The sequence below is a fragment of the Elephas maximus genome, chromosome 17, assembly GCF_024166365.1.
Source record: "Elephas maximus indicus isolate mEleMax1 chromosome 17, mEleMax1 primary haplotype, whole genome shotgun sequence".
NCBI classification, from domain to species: Eukaryota; Metazoa; Chordata; class Mammalia; order Proboscidea; family Elephantidae; genus Elephas; species Elephas maximus.
Genome location: NC_064835.1, coordinates 87,457,638 through 87,478,022, shown reverse-complemented (window position 1 = coordinate 87,478,022; position 20,385 = coordinate 87,457,638). Strand labels below are relative to the sequence as shown.

At 44.2% G+C, this 20,385-nt stretch overlaps 2 protein-coding genes across 3 annotated transcripts in view; both read left to right on the top strand.

Annotated features, from left to right (window-relative positions):
• The window catches only part of VWA3B (von Willebrand factor A domain containing 3B), a 223,956-nt gene extending 208,499 nt beyond the window's left edge, over positions 1-15,457 (top strand). For both annotated transcript variants that reach the window (XM_049857248.1, XM_049857247.1), the window contains exons 24-27: positions 119-243; positions 1,332-1,469; positions 5,276-5,376; positions 14,433-15,457. In XM_049857248.1, the coding sequence (XP_049713205.1) occupies positions 119-243; positions 1,332-1,469; positions 5,276-5,376; positions 14,433-14,778 (710 nt within the window). In that variant the 3' untranslated portion in view covers positions 14,779-15,457. The remainder of the gene's footprint in view (positions 1-118; positions 244-1,331; positions 1,470-5,275; positions 5,377-14,432) is intronic.
• The window catches only part of CNGA3 (cyclic nucleotide gated channel subunit alpha 3), a 106,968-nt gene continuing 91,905 nt past the window's right edge, over positions 5,323-20,385 (top strand). Inside the window, exon 1 of the mRNA XM_049857253.1 lies at positions 5,323-5,376. The gene's annotated coding sequence lies outside the window, so the exon portion shown is untranslated. The remainder of the gene's footprint in view (positions 5,377-20,385) is intronic.

The following is a 20,385-nucleotide window of genomic DNA, read 5'->3' as shown; positions in this document are numbered from 1 at the left end:
GAAAACACTGATTTAAACAGGCAGAGTGTTCTAACATAGTACACCCAACAGGATGGGGTAAACCTAAGGGAACAGGAATTAGTTGTCTTTATAGTTTGTTTCCTTTGATTCTTTCCAGGGGTTGTGAAGAAATGTGTGAGCCCCAGCCATGCACTGGTGGGCTTCAGGTATGGAGACACCAAGGTTGTGCCCACCTCGTTCATCACACCTGTGGGGGGCGCCATGCCCTGCCCGATGCTCCAGGTACCTGTACCAGCGACCTGTCCCGTGGCCACCCTTCACCATTCGCAGTGTTTGGGATAAGAGTTGGTGGCAAGGTCACTGTTTAGAACTTTGCTGAGCACCCAGCTGGGTGCCTGCTGAAAGCTGGTGTTTGGGCAGGAAGAGCGGTCACAGGCCCCCGTTCCTCTGACTCATTCATTGCTGGCATTTTCTTTGCTCATGACCTGATTGGCTAACTCCCTGTTGTGTAGCTCATGGCTGAGGGGACTTGTGGCCCTTGTCCTTTACCAAGCAATGGTAGATGGTTGGGGGAAGGGAGTTGCTGTGAGCTGCTAGTGCTCATGAAACTTTCTTTTCATAGTTTTAATAGCAGAGGTTGCACTGAAACTAATTTAATAACAAAGGCAGTTGTTCGGTGCTGTAGAGTTGATTTCGACTTATAGTCACCCCATGTGACAGAGTAGAACTGCCCCACAGGATTTCCTAGGCTGCAGTCTTTATTGGAGCAGATCACCAAGTCTTTCCTCCTGTAGAGCCACTGGGTGGGTCACCAAGCTTTCAGTTAACACTCTTTATGTTAAACAATCCACATTCCTTCAGCCAGTGTTTGTAGGATATGGTTTCCAGATCCCTCACCATCTTGCTGATTGTCCTTTGGACTCTTTGCCACTTGTCAAAGTCCTGCTAAAATGCAGCTTCCTCCAAACTGGTCACAAAATTCCCAATGAGTCCAGCGAACATTGAATCTATTTTCTCTTTCCTAACTGTGCTCAATGGAAAAAAAAACAAAACAAACTTGTTGCTGTCGAGTCAATTTCGACTTACGGCAACCCTATGGGACAGAGTAGAACTGCCCCGTAGGGTTTCCAAGGAGCGGCTGGTGGATTCGAACTGCCGACTTTTTGGTTAGCAACTGAGCTCGTAACCACTGTGCCACCAGGGCTCCAATGGACTGAGAAAGAATACGTATTTGGATTTTAGGCTCAGTACTTGACCTTTTTTTTTTTTTTTTACTTGACCATCATCTTGGGGTGTTTTGAGCTAATATTCATATTGTCTATGAGATATCTAGGCATAATATTTGCTAAGAAATATGTTCTTATCTACAGGTCGGAGATTACGTGTTTGCCAAAATCGTGATACCCAAAGGATTTGACTTCTATGTCCCTGCCATTGTCATAGCACTTCCGAATCAGAATACACCGGAAGATAAATTCTACACCGTTTTAAAGTGTAACAACCGGAGAGTAAGTAGGCATTCATCTAGGAAAGGACTTTCTGGCTGGGCAGAAGGGGGCTTTTTTATCGTTGCCTTTCTCCTGGGCGTACCTAGCTCTTTCCTGACACCACCAGATGTCTTGAAAGAGTTACTTCCCTGGCCATGTCTCCTTCTTTCCCGCTCATCCACTGCCTGTAGTTTGCATTCTGCCCTCTCTGCAACGCAAAATCTGCCCTTACTAAGCTCTTCATGGCGCCTGACTCCTACGTCTAACGGTCTTTTTGGCTTTCGTTCTGTCTGACTGCGCTGCAGGATTTGGCAGTTGGGGGTGCCCCTCCTGGCTTCATCAGCACCCTCCCCGGGCTCTTGCAGCACTGCAGTCTCTGGCTTCCCCTCCTGCCCTTCGGACTGCTCTTGCCTTGGTTAAGCTTCTCCTCCAGCCCTGCAGATGTGGGTGTCTCCGCGATCTTCTCCAGGCCTCTCTTCCTGTGCTTCCTCACGTTGGGCTCCATCTTTGCATACCCCATCTGTGCCAATGACAGCCATCCCCATGCCCACCCAGAGCACCAACTCTGCCTTTCCAGCTGGGTCCTACTGGGCGTCTCCCTGTGGGTGAGCTCCGGGATCTCAAACTCAACACACCCAAGTCAGTTACATCACCCTTCCCCCGATGCATTCCCCCTGGGAACCCTGTATCGGGGAATGCCACCGCCTGGTTCCCCATCTCATACCTCACTGGGAACCTCCCCCAGGGGAGGCAGGAGTGTGCCCTGGTGGGGTGGGGACCATAAAGTAGAACAGAGCGGAAAGAACAGAGGCTCTGCAGGAACAATGAAAGCCTTGCGTCTGGATTTTCTGAGCACTCGCTCTGCCCTTTATTCATTCTCTGGCCATGGGCAAGTTGCTCCTCATCTCTGAACCTCAGTTTCATCACATATGAAATAAGTAGGAGAATTTTTTTTATATGCATATGTATGTATGTGTGTATTCATATATAACCAAAAAAAGAAAAAAAACCCCAAACCCATTGCCACTGAATCGATTCCGACTCATACGGACCCTATAGGACAGAGTAGCACTGCCCCGTAAGGTTTCTAAGGCCCTAATCTTTACGGAAGCAGATTGCCACATCTTTCTACCATAGAGCCGCTGGGTATGTTCCAACTGCCAACCCTATGGTCAGCAGCCGAGCACTTAACCGTTGTGCCCTCAAGGCTCCTTAAAGATATAGCATAAATGAATCAAAAGATATTATATAATGATAATAAAACCAAACCCGTTGTCGAATTGATTCCAACTCATAGTGACTCTACAGGACAGAGTAGAAACGCCCTAGAAGGTTTCCAAGAAGCGGCTCGTGGATCAGAACTGCCGAGCTTTTGGTTAGCAGCTGAGCTCTTCACCACTGTGCCACCAGGGTTGTATGTCTATATAAATATATATATATATATGTATATATATATATGTATATATATATATGTATATATATATATATATATACACACACACATACACACATATATAAACACACATATACATACACAGCATGGAAGCCCTGGTGGCGTAGTGGTTAAGAATTCAGCTGCTAACCAAAAGGTTGGCAGTTCAAATCCACCAAGTACTCCTTGGAAACCCTTTGGGGGCAATTCTACCCTGTCCTCTAGGGTCGCTATGAGTTTGAATCGACTCGGCGGCAACTGGTTTGGCTTTTTTAAATACATAGCATGATAATTGTGAGGCTTAAGATATATATGTAAAAAATCTAGTTTCGTGTCTGACACACAGAGTATTAGGTGATAGTAGTGACGAGAGTGGCTCCATTAGTTGTTAGCATCATTCTTGAATCTTCTTCGTCCCTACCCGTGACCAGCGAGTTGGAGGCCTTGGTTAACTATCACCTCTCAGTTCATTAACTCATGCAGCAGACATTTGTTTGGCACCTAGATTTTCTCTTGGCTTGTTTGTCTTTTTTATCGATTTATGGGAGTTCTCTATGTCTTCTGGGGAGTAATTCTTGGCAATATATCCTACCGATATTCTTCTCCCAGTCTGTTGCTTGTCTTTTAATCTTGTTTATGGGACTTTTGTTGATCGAGAAGCTTTAAATTTTAATGCAGTCAAATTTATCCATCTTCTTTTGTGAATTGCCCTTTTTGTGTTTCGTTTGAGAAATCCTTCCTTAGGCTGAGATCAAAAACATATTTTCTTATGTACTTTTTCTAAAAGTTTTAGGAAAAAAATTTTATCAATATTTAAATCTGATTATGTCATTCGCCTTTTTATTTTCCCCCACTACACACTTCTCGTAATCCTCAAGAAAAAGCCCTACCTCCATCAAGTGGCAGACAAAGCCTTACCCAGCATGACCACAGCCTGCCATTTGACCTCACCTTCCAAGCGCCTCATGTTTTACCTCTTGCTGAACTGCCCTGCCCATCCCCTTTCCACAGACAGGTCCTGTCACCCTAAAGATGTCACCTGTGACTTCCTGCTAAGGCCTTCCTGCTCACTGTCCTCTCCTCCTTGACCTTGGCTTCCTTGCCAACTCTCAACTCCTCTAAAGCAGGAACTATATTGTAGTCATCTTTGTGCTCCAGCACATCCCCTGGTGGAGAAAGGTTCTCACAATTGTTTTATAAAATACTTGAGCGAATGACATTTTTTATGGAAATAGCATCATCTTGATGGACCACTTAATATACCTGGAAAATAGGCTGTCAAGAAAAAAGCAGCATAATATACAGAATAAAAATATCCAGTAAATTCTTGATTCTAACATGAGGTAACATGAGGTATTTTCATCAGGAAGAAGGTCGTGATATATGAACTGTAGGGTTCAGGATGAAGGGTGAAGATCACCAGAGCCAGTGGCCACAGGAGCACTGTATCCAATATGGACAGAACAAGAGGTGGAAGAGGGTGTCTACTCATCAATACAGAAAAAAAAGAAAATGCTCGGGAAAATGGAATTTCCTGGCACTCTATGAATGACAGAAAAGAAGCCCTGGGGAAAGGCAGCAGGAGGGGAAGCTGCCTGACATATGGCGCTGCTCTGGGGCTATCTGTCGGGCAGCAGAGGGGAAAGCAAGCAAAGGAACACTGAGATGATGACCCTGGGCATGAACCCAGGAGGGGAGAGATGAAGCACTGACCCAGGACCCCAGGAAGTCCCAGGAAGAGCCCTAGAGCCCCAGGGAGGACCTTGGAATATATCCATGAGGTAGTGGGGCCCCTGGAGACTAGACTGGCATGGTAGGCGATTCTGTCAGTGACTCTGAGAGACTCCGAGGGGCTGCAGGGGGTGTTCAGCATAGGGGTGGTGGTTATGGTTACCCAGGAAAGAGATGACCAAGGCTGAAGTAAAGATAGGAAAAAAAAAAAAAAAAAACCCATTGCCGTAGAGTTTTTTCTGACTCATAGTGACCCTATAGGACAGAGGAGAGCTGCCCCATAGGGTTTCCAAGGAGTGGCTGGTAGGTTCAAACTGCCGACCTTTTGGTTAGCAGCCGAGCTCTTAACCACTAAGTCACCAGGGCTCCAAAGATAGAAAGGAAGGGGTAATATGAAGGGGTGTGTGTGTGTCTGTGTGTGATGTGGATGGACTTGGCAATTGATCTCAAATACAGAGAAAGGACAAAAAAAAAATCTCAAAGATGACTTTTATTCATCAAGTAATTATCAACCAAGGCTCTGAATTTAAATTGCTCTCTTAAGCGTTATTCTGATAAGAAAATGTCTTATAACTATTATAATGGGTCAAGCTAGGATAAAATCATATTTGAATTGTGGACGTTTCTGGTTTAAATTGAGTGAACTCTCTTGATGTTATTACAGGAATTTTGCCCTCGGAGTGCACTTATTAAGATCAGCCAAAACAAGTACGCTATCTCTTGCTCTCAGATCAAGTCACCCCCAATTCAAGAGGATCCAAAAGTGTAAGTGTACCCAGTTCTTTCGTTCTGGAATTTTATTAATGACTTTGTGCCTTTAGCACGTTCCCACGTTATGGTACATGACCTCCAAATACTAGGAGAGAAAAACGCAAGTAGAGGACTTCCTACTTAAAATGTAATCCTGCGATTATTCTTCCTTCAGCATCACCTGTATTACCTGACGTCTATTTGTTCATCTAGTTCCAATCTCATATCCAATATTATTTTACTGGCCCTTCAGAAGGCCTTCAATCCTGTCATAAATCTGAAGGAATCATTCTCCTTTCATTTGTAAGGATTCAAGGCCTTCTAACTAAGTCTAACTATAAAGTGAAGGTTAGAATGAGCTGCAATTGGGACCAATCAGCCTTCTGCCTCCTCCCATTGTTGGGAGGTGAGAGTGAAGTGCTGACCCTGGTTTGTCTGCGACCAGGTGAGTGTGTGTGTCAGGGGAGGGGGCTTCAAGGACTGCAGTGGGGTGAACAAATTTTCATCTGAGTCACTAGGAATTGCTGAGAACTGGAAAGGTGGACTAGGGCAAAGCCAATAAGAAAAAGTGGAGGCCTAGAGAGCAGGCAAAACCCTAAACCCATGGGGTCAGGGATGGACATCAAGGTTGGCGTCATAGAGCCAAGACCTTGGAATCAAGGCAGTATGCAGGGATCCAGGAGACATCCTTCAATGCCTCACTTAGAGCTTACAGGTTGTCTTTGGGATCTAACCTTCACTTTCCAGGTGGCCTTACCTTCTGCTTTAAACCAAGACAGTATCTCCCTCCATTTCTTATCCGCCATATCTAAACCAAAAACCAAACCCACTGCCGTCGAGTCCATTCTGACTCATAACAACTCTACAGGACAGGGTAGAACCACTCTATAGGGTTTCTAATGAGCTACTGGTACATTTTAACTGCCGGCCTTTTGGTTAGCAGCTGTAGCTCTTAACCATTGCACCATCAAGGCTGCCCCCTGACTCCATCACTAGGCTTGTAGAAATTAGTGTCCCTCTTGAAAGGCTAATTGGCCTACCAAGTCCTGGAGGCCAGTCCCCCGCTGCTTGGGCCCTTGCTGTGTCAGTTACCCCTGGATTCTTCTCTCTCCTCTCGTTAGCTCCTCCCCATTGACTCCTTCACCTCAGTCAAAAACCAGGCTTCCTTCCTGTGTGTGTTTGCCTACACACGCGCATGAATGCACACACGTGCACACGCACACATGCACACAGATGCACACACGCACACACATGCACATACACACGAGCGCACACCCACACACCTACACACGTGTGCACATACGCACACACGCACACACATGCACACGTGCACACATTCTCAGATAATAAGCCTCCCTTTGTTCTGCAGTGTGGTCCAGCACCCTCCTTTCTTTTCTCTGCCAAGTTCCATGTGCCATTCAACAGACTTGATGCATCCACTCTCTTGCCTTCCTATCACCCTTGGCTTCTGCCCTCCCCTCCCAGGAACCTGTCTCCAGAGAGACCACTCAGGACCCCTCACACACCCAAACCAATGAATTCTTCTCATGCTGACTGCGTGTGCTCCTGCAGTGGCATTTGACACTGTCCACCACTCCCTCCTTCTCTAACTTCCTTCTCCTGAGGCTTGTCGTGACTCCATCTCTCTCCGGCTTTTATCTTTGCAGGTCCACCTTCTCTAAACCAAAACTAGACCCATTGCTGTCGAGTGAGTCTATTCCGACTCATAGTGACCCTATAGGCCAGAGTGGAAGTGCCCACCAAGGAGCAGCTGGTGGATTTGAACTGCCAACCATTTGGCTAGCAGCTGAGCTCTTAGCCACTGTGCCACTAGGGCACCCCTCTTCCCTGCTACCCCCTAAATGATGGTGTTTCCCAGGGTTTTTCTCCCTGGCTGACTTCACACACACCCATTGCTTCCATGACCTGGTGGACACTAACCAAACCAAACCAGTTGCCATCCAGTCAACTTGGACTCGTGGAGACCCCGAGTGTGTCAGAACACAGCTGTGCTCCAAACGGGTTCAAAGGCTGGGATCTTCCAGACGCAGGTCACCAGGCCTTTCTTCCCAGGTACTTCTGGGTGGACTCAAACCACCAACCTTTCGGTTAGTAGCCAAGCACTTAGCCTTTTCTGCTACCCAGGGACTCTCCATATACACAAAAACCAAAACCTAAACCCACTGCCTTCGAGTCGATTCCAACACATAGGCACCCTACAGGACAGAGCAGAACTGCCCCGTAGGGTTTCCAAGGCGTAATCTTAACGGCGGCAGACTGCTGTTTCTTTCTCCCATGGAGCGGCTGGTGGGTTTGAACCACTGACCTTTTGGTTAGCAGCTGAGCACTCTAACCACTGAGCAACCAAGGCTGCTATAAACACTAAGGACCCCATATCTCCATCTCTAATATCCCAGTCTATTCTCCTGTGCTTTTGCATCAGAATTTTAGTCTCTGAGACTGGAACCTGGGATGATTTTTTTAAAGCCCACCCCCCCCTCCCCACCACAGGTGGTTTGATGTACAGCCAGGGTTGATAACTACAGCAGAAAGGTGTTGGATCCAGATCTCAGCCCACCCACCCTGAGTGTTGTATCCTGTCCTCTCCAAGCCTGTCCCCTCATCTGTAAGGTTAGGGTGTGTGAGTGCTGGGGACAATCACAGCTGTGCCTAGAGGGGGTGGTCAGCACATGGCAGGGACCATATTATTTCCACCCAGCCACTGGATATTTCTACCTGAGGGTACAGAGAAATCTCCAGTTCAGCACATCTGTAACTGAAATCCCGGCTTCCCACAAACCTGCTCCCACCTCAGCCGTCCCCATCTCAGTTCATGGAGTTATCAGAGCAGAAACCTCGTGCCAAGTTTGGCTTCTTCTTGTCCTTCACCCACCACACCACATGGGTCTCCACGTTTTATTGATCCTGACGCCCAAGTATTTCTCACTTCCGCGGTACTGTACTGCCTTGGTTGGCACTCCCACTTCCTGAGGCCCCTGCCTCCGGCCTCCTCTGCCACAGGCCTGGCCATCCTCCCTGAGGGCCAAGCAGAGTAAGTTTCCTCCTACGCCACTCTGCTTTTGTTCCTCCCCCGCTTAAAGCTCCTTCAGAGTCCCCCTTCTCCCTCCCCGCCCCCCATGTCCCTTCTTACTCTAGCTTTGCCTCTTGCTGGTTTGCCCCTCTAGCCTAACTTCTCCTTAGCCACCTTTCACCACGCCACCAACCATTCTAAACTACTTGTTGTTTAGGGTTTGTTTGTTTGTTTTACCCACATCGTGCTTTTTCAAGTCCCTGTGCCTTTCTTTGCATGCACTATGTATGTCTCCCTGGAAAGCTCTCCTTGGCCTTGGTCATCTGGGAGACTCCAAGTTTCATTTCAAGCATCGCTACCTCTATGCACTGTTCTGGGATCCCAGTCCTGCTGTGTAGCCAGGTGATCCTACTGCATCCTGTAGGGGCTTTTATTATAGGGATTGATTGCCTTTTGTGTTGGCCTATGCCTTTTCATGGCCATTGCTTCTATTAGGCATGAGTCCTTGAAGGTAGGGGCCAGGTTTTATCCACCTCTGAATCCTAGCTCACAGAATGTGCCCAATGAGAGTAGAAGACTGACAATTAACGGACAAGCAAACAATGCTAACGGATGCCCAGAAATTCTCCTTCAGGTGTACACAGTTCCATAGAGAGTCTTTCCTTGGGAAGGATTATTAGAAACTGCCTTAGTTGTCTAGTGCTGCTATAACAGAAATACCACAGGTGGATCCTTTAACAAACAGAAATGTATACTCTCACAGCGTAGGAGGCAAGAAGTACAAATTCAGGGTGCCAGCTCCAGGGGAAGGCTTTCTGTCTCTGTCAGCTCTAGAAAAAGGTCCTTGTTATCAATCTTCCCCCTGGGTCTAGGAGTTTCTCAGCCCAGGAACCCTGGGTCAAAAGGATGTGCTCTGCTCCTGGCTCTTCTTTCTTGGTGGTATGACATCCCTTTCTTTGCTTCTGTCTTTTATATTTCAGAAGAAATTGGCTCAAGATTACACCCCAATCCTGTAGATTGAGTCCTGCCTCATTAACATAACTGCCTCTAATCCTGCCCCATTAACATCATAGAGATTATGATTTACAACACACAAGATAATTACATCAGATCACAAAATGAAAGGCAACCATATAATACTGGAAATCAAGGCCTAGCCAAGCTGACACACATTTCTGATGGACTCAATTCAATCTGTAACAAAAATATACAATACAGTCTTTCATTCTTTTTCTAAATAAGTATAACATTTCATTTAAAATGATACATTAAAAAAATAAAATGATAAATCTTTTTGTTAATCTCAAAATTCTATTCAAACAACAGGATATCCAAATTACAATACATTATAAAGAAATTCGAGCAGATGTGTCTAGATACTGTCCATTTCACTAAACTTAATGTTGTCAATCACTATTTTAGAATTAAAATTCAATTCTTTCTATTTTAATAAAAGCTTTTAATTTTCTTCCATCTTTGTAGTACCCCAAGCCTTATGTAAAGCTCGTAGCTGCTAACCATCTACTCTAACTTCTGGGGCTTTACACAGTAGACATTTTATTGGCTGTCTAGCACCCCAATTGTAATTTCCACTGTAATACCTCTCTGACAGCAAGAGACTGCTCTAAATTCTCCCAAGCAGAGGTCACATTCAACCTAAGTTGGGAGTGTAATCTGTCTCTGCTTCTGTGAGCCGGGCTAGCAGAATTGAGCTCACAAAATGAAGGCACAGGTTTTATCTTGCATCTACGCTGGGATTTCCTCCTGACAAGTCCTTTCTCATCAGGACCTCTGTTCACTTACTTCACAAATGTATCACCTCCTTCGGTTGTTCTTCAGTGTGTGCTCACACCATGTACCAAATGAGACTATTTAAGAAATGGAATCCTAGTGCTGTCTTTACGGGCTGTTAAGGAAATGTGCTGTAGGTTGCATCTCCAACAGGACATAATTTGACTAAATTTAATTTTAAAATATTTAGTCCTCTAGAACCACTCATTTGGTGTAGTAAACAAGGACAAATGGCCCCCATTAGCTGGGAGGACTAGGATGCCAGGCACCCAGCTCTGCATCCTTGGTCCCTCCTCTGTTTCTGCCCTCCCAGGGCCTTCAGCTATGGTGACAGGATATTTTCTCAGGCCCCCTTCTGGTTTCCAGCTGAGAGTTGTGCACGGTGAGAGCTGGGCGAGGGTTCTTTCTTTTGAGCAGTTTTGTGATTTTTCCATCAGGCCATTTGGACTTAATTATAAATCTAATTTAATCTAAATCTGTGTCCCAAAGGAAATCATGGTTCTCGTAACTGTGTAACACCCCTTCCTTTACTCCATGCGGTGCCCTCCCACTGTCTTCCTGGCAGCAGTAGAATTAAGTCACTGATTCAAACTCCAAAATTAAGAGCTGCCTCTGACCTTCCATGAGATGAATCACTTCCCATCATCTCTCACAGCCACTACCGTTTCCCCCTTAGAAGGAGCCGTGCATTTGAAATCATTAAGCTTCTGAATGTCATTAGCTCTCTTGGTCCCTTCTGGTAAGATTAAAAAAAAAAAAAAACCCATTGCCATGGACTTGATTCAAACTCTTAGTGACCCTATAAAACACAGTAGAACTGCCCAGCAAGGTCTCCAAGGAGTAGCTGGTGGATTTGAACTGCCAACCTTTTGGTTAGAAGCCAAGCTCTTAACTCTGTGCCATCAGGGCTCACGGCAAGATTAGGAACCCCATTTCCCATGTGGAGCAAAGCCCTGGAGGACAGGTAGTTCAACCATAAACTCTTCTGTGAGTCCTAGGGCCCTAGCGGTGTAGTGGTTAAGAGGTTGGCAGTTTGAATCCACCGGCCACTCCTTGGAAACCCTATGGGGCAGTTCTACTGTCCTGTAGGGTCGCTGTGAGTCAAACTCAACTCGATGGCAACAGGTTTTGGTTTGGTGAGTGTCCTATACTGCCCAGAGGGGACAAAGGCCATTGCCTGTCTTCAGAAGGCATGCTGTGGGGCCCTAGTACTTAGAACAAGTGAACACAGAGAGCCGTAGAGATTCGTTAACCCTGAAGGCCAGTGGGGGCAACTTGGATGGCAATAGCCTTTGCTCACCCATTGATTCATTTTCTGCCCCTTGAACTGTTAAAACTCAGGAGCCTCCTGGTCCTTATCAAACATCTATTTGGTGCCCATCCCAATGGGTCCTCCTGTTCTTTATGTTTTAAGAGGCCTTGCTGTCATAAAGGCACTTAGGGAAGAATAGCAGCGAGGCCCTGGGTAACCAGCAGAAACACGGGCAAGCTGCCAATGCTTGGTCAAGGGAATGAAGTGAGTCTGACCCATGGAGAGCATGAGTGGGCCTTCAGCACCTTCTTCCCAGAGCAAAACCAGCCTTTGCTGAAGGGTCAATGAAGGCACCAACCTGGCTCCCCTGGGTCCACACCCACCTCCCACACACACACATCATTGGCCTTCTAACATATTATTCAACCAAATATGTAGCCTAACATAATTAATAGATCACCTAATCTAACTTGGAGAAAGGGCAAAAGGAAGCCATTTTATATGGCTTTCCCAGGCGTGCTGACCAAGTGCATCTGCTAGCTAGAAGTTGTGAACACAGCCACACTCCCCCGTTATGCAAAGTGGAGGTGCATGGGGGCCAGGTGGATAGGAGTTTTCACATCAGATTTACATCTATCCTGCTCCCCACCCCTCCCCTGGCCTCATGAGAGAATTTCCTTGTGAAATATCTTGAACTTGGTCAAGGTCAACCATTCTGGAGAGTGGCCCAGCAGTGTCTGCTTGATTGAGGTCACGTTTTTCCCTTGATCAAAATGCCTGTCTGCTTTTTATTCTCATGGTGGCAACTTGTTTTATTCTTATTCCAAAAGTAATGCGTACTAGATATAATTTGGAAATTAAAAACAGGCAAAAATAATATAAAAATCATCCATAATCCCTCATTTCAAAAGTAATCACCATTTATATTTTGGGATATGTCTTTCCAGAATGTTTTCTATGCTGTACTGGTTCTTATTTTTCCTCAAAGTAAAAATCTTTATTGTTTCTCCTAATCATGTATGACAGTTGTGAAAATATTTTAAATGTGGAGAAAGTTACAGTTCTACTGGAATCCATTCCCCAGAGGAGGCTGTTAATAGTTTGATGCAAAGATTTCAAAGTTATTTTTTTGTATTCATAATCTTAATAACAAAAATGAAAATACGCATTGTTTAGTAGCTTTTTTCCACTTGCTATATTATTTGCACCTTTCCATAACAGTGATGCCTCTTTTATTTTCACAGTTGCCCGCCTAGAATCTCATTATGTAGATGATTTCTTATTATGTGGCCAGCCTCCTACTGAGGGCTGTGCACATGTTGCTCCTTGATTTTTCTTGTCCTTCTTCTCTCAGGGTTCCTTCCAAGGTATTGTTCCTGGCATTTCTCCAGGACAATGCAAGGCCCCTCCTCTACCTGACTCTCCTGGTGCTTTCAGTCTACCTGAAAAAATGCTCTACTCTCCCCCACCCCCACCCTTTTCTTGTTGCTGTTCTTTCTGAGAGGATATAGGTTATAGACAGTCCCTAGGTGGCTCAAATGGTTTGTACTCGATTGCTAGCCAAAAGTTTAGTAGTTTGAACCCACCCAGTGGTACCACAGAAGAAAAGGCCTGTTACTCTGCAACACCTGGGGTGGCCTTGAGTTGGAATCAATTGACAGCAACTAACAACAACAATAGGTTGTGGACTGGACTGTGACCAATCCTAATACACCATAAATAGAGAAAACCTCTGGAAAGGAAATAGAGTATATCAAATTAGTCTGCTCTGGAGGGAGGTAACAATTTGAGAATAGATGAAGGTAATGTGGTAAGTAAGAGTTCATATTTCACACGGCAGAGGTGGTGGTTACAACCTTGCAGTGTGGTATCAAGACAAGTCTTTACAAGCCTGGCATCACAGAATTTACACGCCCACACAAGCCACACTGTGGCCTTATATTTAAGGATAAGTTTCTCTGTGACCTCCCAGGAGGCGTTTTTCCAATATTACTGCTATTTCTCAGGCCAATTTTTTAATATCTCTTAGAAATTACCTCCTGAGTATTTCAGCCAATCTTTGAAAATTATCACATGTGGTGAATCTTGATCCTTTGAAGAGGGATTTGATTGGTGGAATTTCTTATGTGGAAATAGCAAAAAAAAATTCCCCAGATCTTTTTTTTTTACCCTGACAACTTCCAGAAGGATCTGAAGCAACAATGATCAAAATTCACTCAGCATGAAGGCAGGGTGATCAAGGTGGCAAAAATTGATTACGAGAACAAAATAAGGTTTAGCAGCAGGCAGCCGGTGTCCTTAACTTACCTTGAAGACCCTTAGAATCCCGGTTTCCAACGTGGGGAGACATGGTGCATGGTTGGAATAAAGTCGTGGCATCCCAAGATGTCTTCTTTGAAGGACATCATATCTGGACGAATAAGCTTTGTGTGGTACATTTTCTAAATGGTAAGCCCAGCTTTATGACTTCATAGTCATACCTAAGTTCTTTAATTAAATTTAATTAAAAATAATATTGTGTTTAGAGTTTGGGGAAATTTTTCCTAACAGTACACCTTGAGGTAATTAGAGGGTGTGGAAGAGTGACTGTGTTGTACAAGCTCCAGTCCGTAAGTCAGGAATGAACTGTATTGTCATGTGGCCAAGCTGATCACCTTGGGGGAGGCAGGGGTGAATGCTGAGACCTGACAAGGGGCTTCTAAGCTGGGCATTGTTCCTTCACTGACTTGGTCCAAACAGGGTCAAAATGGTCAGAGCCTCCATTCAGTGTGAGGCTCCCAACCACCAAAGGCCTTTGGAAGTGAAGTGAGCAAAACAAAGCCCATCCTAAACTATCAGGGCTCGCAGGATTCCTGAGATGTCTTCCCACGTGAAGAAGGACAATGGCCCAAGAGCTGAGGACTATCTGTAGGCTTGGCCGTCTCTGTAGACACAGCAGAAGTCATGAAGCAACTGTGTTCTTAGGAGGCCCAGGGTAACCCTGATTCCTCTCTTTAGGCAGGAGGTAGAGAAGAAGAATTCTGCTCTTATAATATGGCCACTGGAAGACGCTGATGCTGGGGATTTAAGAGAGCTAAAACAGAACCACAGAAGGAAGAAGAAAAAACCTGCCAAGAAGCTGTATCCCCAGAAGACGATGTCCTCAGACTCAGACAGCTCTTCCTGTGACTTCCGAGAGCCCTACCTCAAGAGACACCCCAAGCCCAAGGTGGGAGGGGAGCGACATCGCTTATCTCCAGAACGCCCAGACACCACTTTTGAGAATAGTACCCGTGAGATCATTCCCCAGTTTCCGGGCCAGTTTAGGTCCCAGTACAACAAAAGTGCTAACACTGTAAAGTAATGCTGGCACCCACTTTCCCAGAGAAGGTCCTCAGCCCAGGCCCTTGGAGTCAGCCAATCATGCGATTACTACCACACCTTCACCTTGAGCAGCCCCGCCCTGTCCACATAGCCACCCAGAGCAGCAAAGGGCTGAGGACCATCACTGAGAAAACTGAAGGCTGTCTAGTGGTGACTGTGTTTAAGAGAATCAGCATTCCTCCAGGGCTGCCCAGACCTCAGCCACTCAACAGTGTGGATCTAGCCACTCTACTGAGGTAAGGCGGCCGTTCATCCACCCGTGCCTTTCCTGTTTGTAACAAAGGTAGACTTCCTCTGTCATCCTTAACCCACCTCTCCTACCCTTTTGAGCGTATCAGTTCTGGCTTTGCCCGACCATTCTTAATCCCAGTTTATCTCCTAATACTTGGATAACTGTATTCAATCTTCTGGTAGATTTTCCACACTCAGAACGTTTAACCCGACTGTCACAGGGCTTTCAGATATTTTGGAAGATAGTGTAGTTAAATTTCCCAAGCTGGGTTGGCTGCAGTCTTGTTTTAAATTGATTATCCCCATCTGAATTAAGAATTCTGTCACCCAATGCTACGATTGAAATTAAGACCTGTTAACTTTTCTGAGAGCAGCAAGACTGAATATTCCCTATTTTATTGTTTTCTAGAAAGTTTATTGTGCCCTCCCTAATTCCTTTTATCTGTAGTCTGTTGTAGGTTACCTGCATCTGAGTGAGGAGCCAGAATAAAAACGCTTATATTGGAAACATTTTGGAAATACTGGGTTGTTTACTTGTTATTGTTTTCTTTGAACATGTTTTACCAATGACAGATAAAAGTGCTTGTTTCTGTTGCAGCGTCTCTAATTTCAGAAACAAAGTAGTGCTCACAAGTTCTCTTTTTCTAGCTGGTAATACCCTGGTGCTAGATAACAATAAAAATAGGGTGCAGATTATTAATAAAAACATTGGATGTGTTTTGCAAATAGAAAAGGTAGGGCACAGTTCTGATAGACTAAAAATTCACAAATCAAAATTAAAAGTGGTGCTTACATTCCTCAAAGCTAGGAAGTCACCAGGGTTACAGTGAGGAAATTAATGGAGGAATCCACTTCCAAAAGTATGAACAAAAAAGGAACATCAGCTCAGCATCACAGTAAAAACAGTAATGCAGTGAGGAAGGGATTGAGAGGGAGGAAATCATCCAAAATGAGGCAGGGGTTGGCTTATGGAAGTGTGCTGCCCCTAGGAACCCAGAGGGTTTCTTCCCAGGCAGAAAGGTGCTAACCCATTGCCGTCGAGTCGATTCCAACTCAGAGACCCTACAGGACAGAGTAGAACAGCCCCCTTAGGGCTTCCAAGGAGCGGCTGGTGGATTTGAACTGCTGACCTTTTGGTTAGCAGCTGAGTGCTTAACTGCTCTGCCACCAGGGCTCCAGGAAAGCACTAAAGCAGACATTTGCCAATGAGAGCTGTGTCCTGGGAGGAGGGTCTGAAGGAAGTAGGGGTATTTGGTCTGTGTAGTAGAGACCTGGTGGGGTGGGAAAGAAGTTATTCATGCCTTCATACAGCTCATCCACGTAAGCCTACATGCATTCATCCAGTCATTCCACAAGCAGTTGAGTGCTGATAAGGTGCCAGGCTCTAGAAAGATGCCTGCAGACACTTGGAAAGTGGCCATCTTCTCTTTCTTCCATCTCTCTGTATTCATCTCCACATTTTTATTGGACCAATCACTGTTGTATGGTGTGTGCAATCATGCAGAACTACAGGAAAAACATACATAATAATGGTTAGTTGATATTATATTATGATACAGGATAAGTTCAGTGACATCCGTGATATGTTCAATATGTTGTTCCTCATTGATAATGCCTAGCTCAATGTTCTGGGGATAATTGACAATAATCCACTTCCAGCCAATATAGAATAATAGGAACAGAATTCACACTCCCAACTGAAATAACAAACTAAAACACCTGGTTAAATATATGTAACAACAGTTTTCAAGACATTGGACATCAGGCAATGAAGGACAATGATCTTTGAAAAACAATGAAGTGAGCCCCAGGAGTGCTCCAGCGTACTGCCTGGAAGGCTGCAGCATAGGGAAAGGGGACCCAAGCAGAGCCTGATGATCTCTGTGAGTTGGGGAAATGGAACCAGGATGCTGAGGAGACAAAAAGTGGCTGGTGTTTGCAGAATGAAGCACTGGAGGGGGTAGCCACACAGAGAAAGCTCTCTGGAGATCTGTAGAGGTCCCCTTGAGTCTTCAGCTAAATACTGATTAGTGGATGACCATGAGGAAACTACTCAAGACCAGAGAAAGAGCCACCTAAAAAAGATTAGAGGGAGCAATCCCTGCAGCCTAGACAGGGCTGGGAATGTTTCTGTTTCTTCCAGTCAGAGTAGAAAACTTCATTGTTCATTGGGCATCAGGTAGAGCACTCAAAAGGGGTTTGTCTCGGTAGTGAAGCTAAATGGGACTTAGACTGAATGCTGCTCTGGCCCCACCTAGCAAAACTTAAAAAGCACGACCTGAAAGAATGAAACTGTTTCCGAGTAATTTAACCGTATCCTGGAACAATGCTCAAGAATATTTAGGGATACAAAAATATCCACCACCCAACAAGGTAAAACTCACAATGTCTAGCACCCAATCAAAGATTACTAGGCTTAGAAGGAAGCAGGAAAAACACAACCCATAATGAGGAGAAAAAATAATTTAAACTAAGAAATGACACAGACCATAAAAATGGCACCAGAAATGGTAACTATGTTGGTATATAAAAGGCATTAACCAATTTTCTCTTAAATAATATTTTGTGTTTTCGGTGAAGGTTTACACAGCAGTTTAGGTTCCCATTCAACAATTTCTACACAAATTGGTCCATGACATTGGATACAGTCTTCACAATGCGTGAACATCCTCTTACTTCCAATTTCCATTCTGATTGTTCCATTTCCATTAATCTAGTTTCTGTGGCTCCTTACGTTCTCATCTTTGTCTTAAAGTAATTGTTGACTGGTATTATAGAGGATTTTTTTAAAGGAGCACATGGGTACTCATGAATGATATTCTTTATTTTGTAAGCCAATCTGTTATTTAGCTAAAAGGTGACCTCAGGGGTTAGTTTTGATTCAAGGTTCAAAGAGTATCTCAGGGCAATAGTCTCAGGAAATCCTCCAGGCTCAAACTGTCCAGTAAGTCTGTTTTTTTGTTTGTTTTTAAAGAATTTGAGGTGTTGTTCCATATTTTTCTCCCATTCTATCAGGATCCATCTATTGTGGCCAAAGATGTTCTTATTTAAATCTCCTTTAAAGATAACTGACTGTATTAAGTGATGTTTCAGTGATTAATGCATTTCCATTAGCCCTGGAAATTCATCCATCTGGATGCATAGCCTCGGGTGATATGTTTGCTTTTCCTGGATAAACCTGCACTTTTATTACTTTTTCTGATATATAGATGATAGATAGGTAGGTGATAGATAGACAGATAGATGATAGATAGACAGATAGACAGACAGATAGATAGATGATAGATATACACACACACACCAGGAGAAATAATAAAATTGTATATATATATTTATATATGTACGTGTGTGTATATATGTATATGTGTGTATATATGCGTATACACACACATATATACACTTTTATTACTTCTTATATATATATACATATATTTAAAGTAAAAGTACAGGTTTATTCAGGAAAAGCAAACACATTACCTGAGGTAATATATACCAGAAGAAGTAATAAAAGGGGTTGAATCTGTAAAAACCAATAACGATCCAGATTTTCAGGGGTGCTTAAACTTGGCTACTAACTGAAAGGTCGGTGGTTTGAACCTATCCGTGCCTCAGACCACACACAAGAATAAACTCCAAATGCATCCAAGTCCTAAATGTAAAAAAATTCAAGTATCCGAGTACTAGAGGAAAACATGAGTGAACTTCTCTATACCATGGGTATACAAAAAAGTTTTCTAATAGTGACTCAAAATCCAGGTGCTATGAAAGTTTGCTAAAGTCAGCTGCATAAAAACCTATTTTTAAAATGTGTTACCAAAAACACCATAAGCAAAGCCAAAAGACAAACAACAGACTGGGAGTAAATAGCCGTACCTTATATGACACATAAAGGGCTGGTGTCCCTAAAATATATAAAAAAAGGCAAAAGATATGAACTAGTCGCAAGAACATAAACAGACACAACGTATGAAAAGATGTTTAACTTGACTCATGTTGAGAAAAATGCAAATTAAAACTACAGTTAGAGAACTTGCATCATTGCGCCAAGTGAAATGGTCAGGCAAATCATTTCACAGATACAAAAAAAAAAATCCTAACCCACTGCCGGTGTGTCAACTTCGACTCATAGCAACCCTGTAGGACAGGGTGGAGCTGCCCCATAGGGTTTCCAAGGAGCAGCTGGTGGATTCCAACTGCCAACCTTTTGGTTAGCAGCCAAACTCTTAACCACTATGCCACCAGGGTTTCCATCTATTTCACAGATAACAATTTTAAAACCTGGATGAATTTTTTTTTTTTTTAATCCACAACTAAAGGCGCAGTAGAATGTTCAAGAGCAGACAGAAACAGGAGAAAACCTTATTCTCCAAAAATCTACAACTGGTAAGAACTGTGAGTTTGTGATTTTCTGGCCTTAGGGTACTCCGCAAATTTTGTGGCTAAAGCAACAGAAAATTGTAGCCTGATTGGCTCAAGTTGCCTGAGATAACAGTCCAGAGCTAAAAAAGCAGTAGGAATTTAGGAGAAATCCCAGTAACAGTGAGGCACAAAAGCTAGGTACGAACTGTCCTAATTGTTGTCTGATCATCAAGTTATGGAAGCACGGGGAAGAACCCAGGGAGCACTGTAAAAAAAAAAAAAAAAACAGACCAGAGAGGAAGCTACTGTTACAGAGAGCTGCAAGGAGCAAAACCTGTATGTTAGCTGCTTTTTAACTGAAATGTTTTCCCAAACGTGTGCATTTGGCTAGCAGTGATGTAAAGCCTTATGAGCTTAAAGGATCAGGAGGAGCCTGAGGCTGGCAGCACAGCTGGAAATTAGAGGGGAATTCAACCAAGGAAACCACTGAAAGAGTGACTTTCCAAATCTTCCTAAATATTCTGCAGACCACCAAATTTTGCAGGCACAGGGGAAACACCCAGGGTATCAGGATCAAGAAGTAGTGGTAGGAAGCCGTAGGGCAGCAGGAGAGGAAAGTTTGCGGTCTGAGTCCAGGCAAGTTAACTGCTACTAGAGCAAAACAAACCACAAAAGAGAAAATCAAGCAGACAAAACATAAACAGAAACCCTGAAGAACACAACAGAATCTGGGATTGCTAGAACATACTGTGTAGGGTCCAGTTTTAAACCAAAATGCAAAGAAACAGGAAAATATGTTCTACTCTTAAGACAGTGAATAGACACTGGTTGGGCAGATGTATTTAGCAGGCTTAGAGCAGCTACTATAAATATACATACCCTGTAGACGAGGATCCTGTTGCCATGAAGTCAATTCCGAGGAGATTCTGTAGGACAGAGTAGGGCTGCCCCGTGGGGTTTCCAGGGATGGGCTGGTGGATTTGAACTTCTGGCCTTT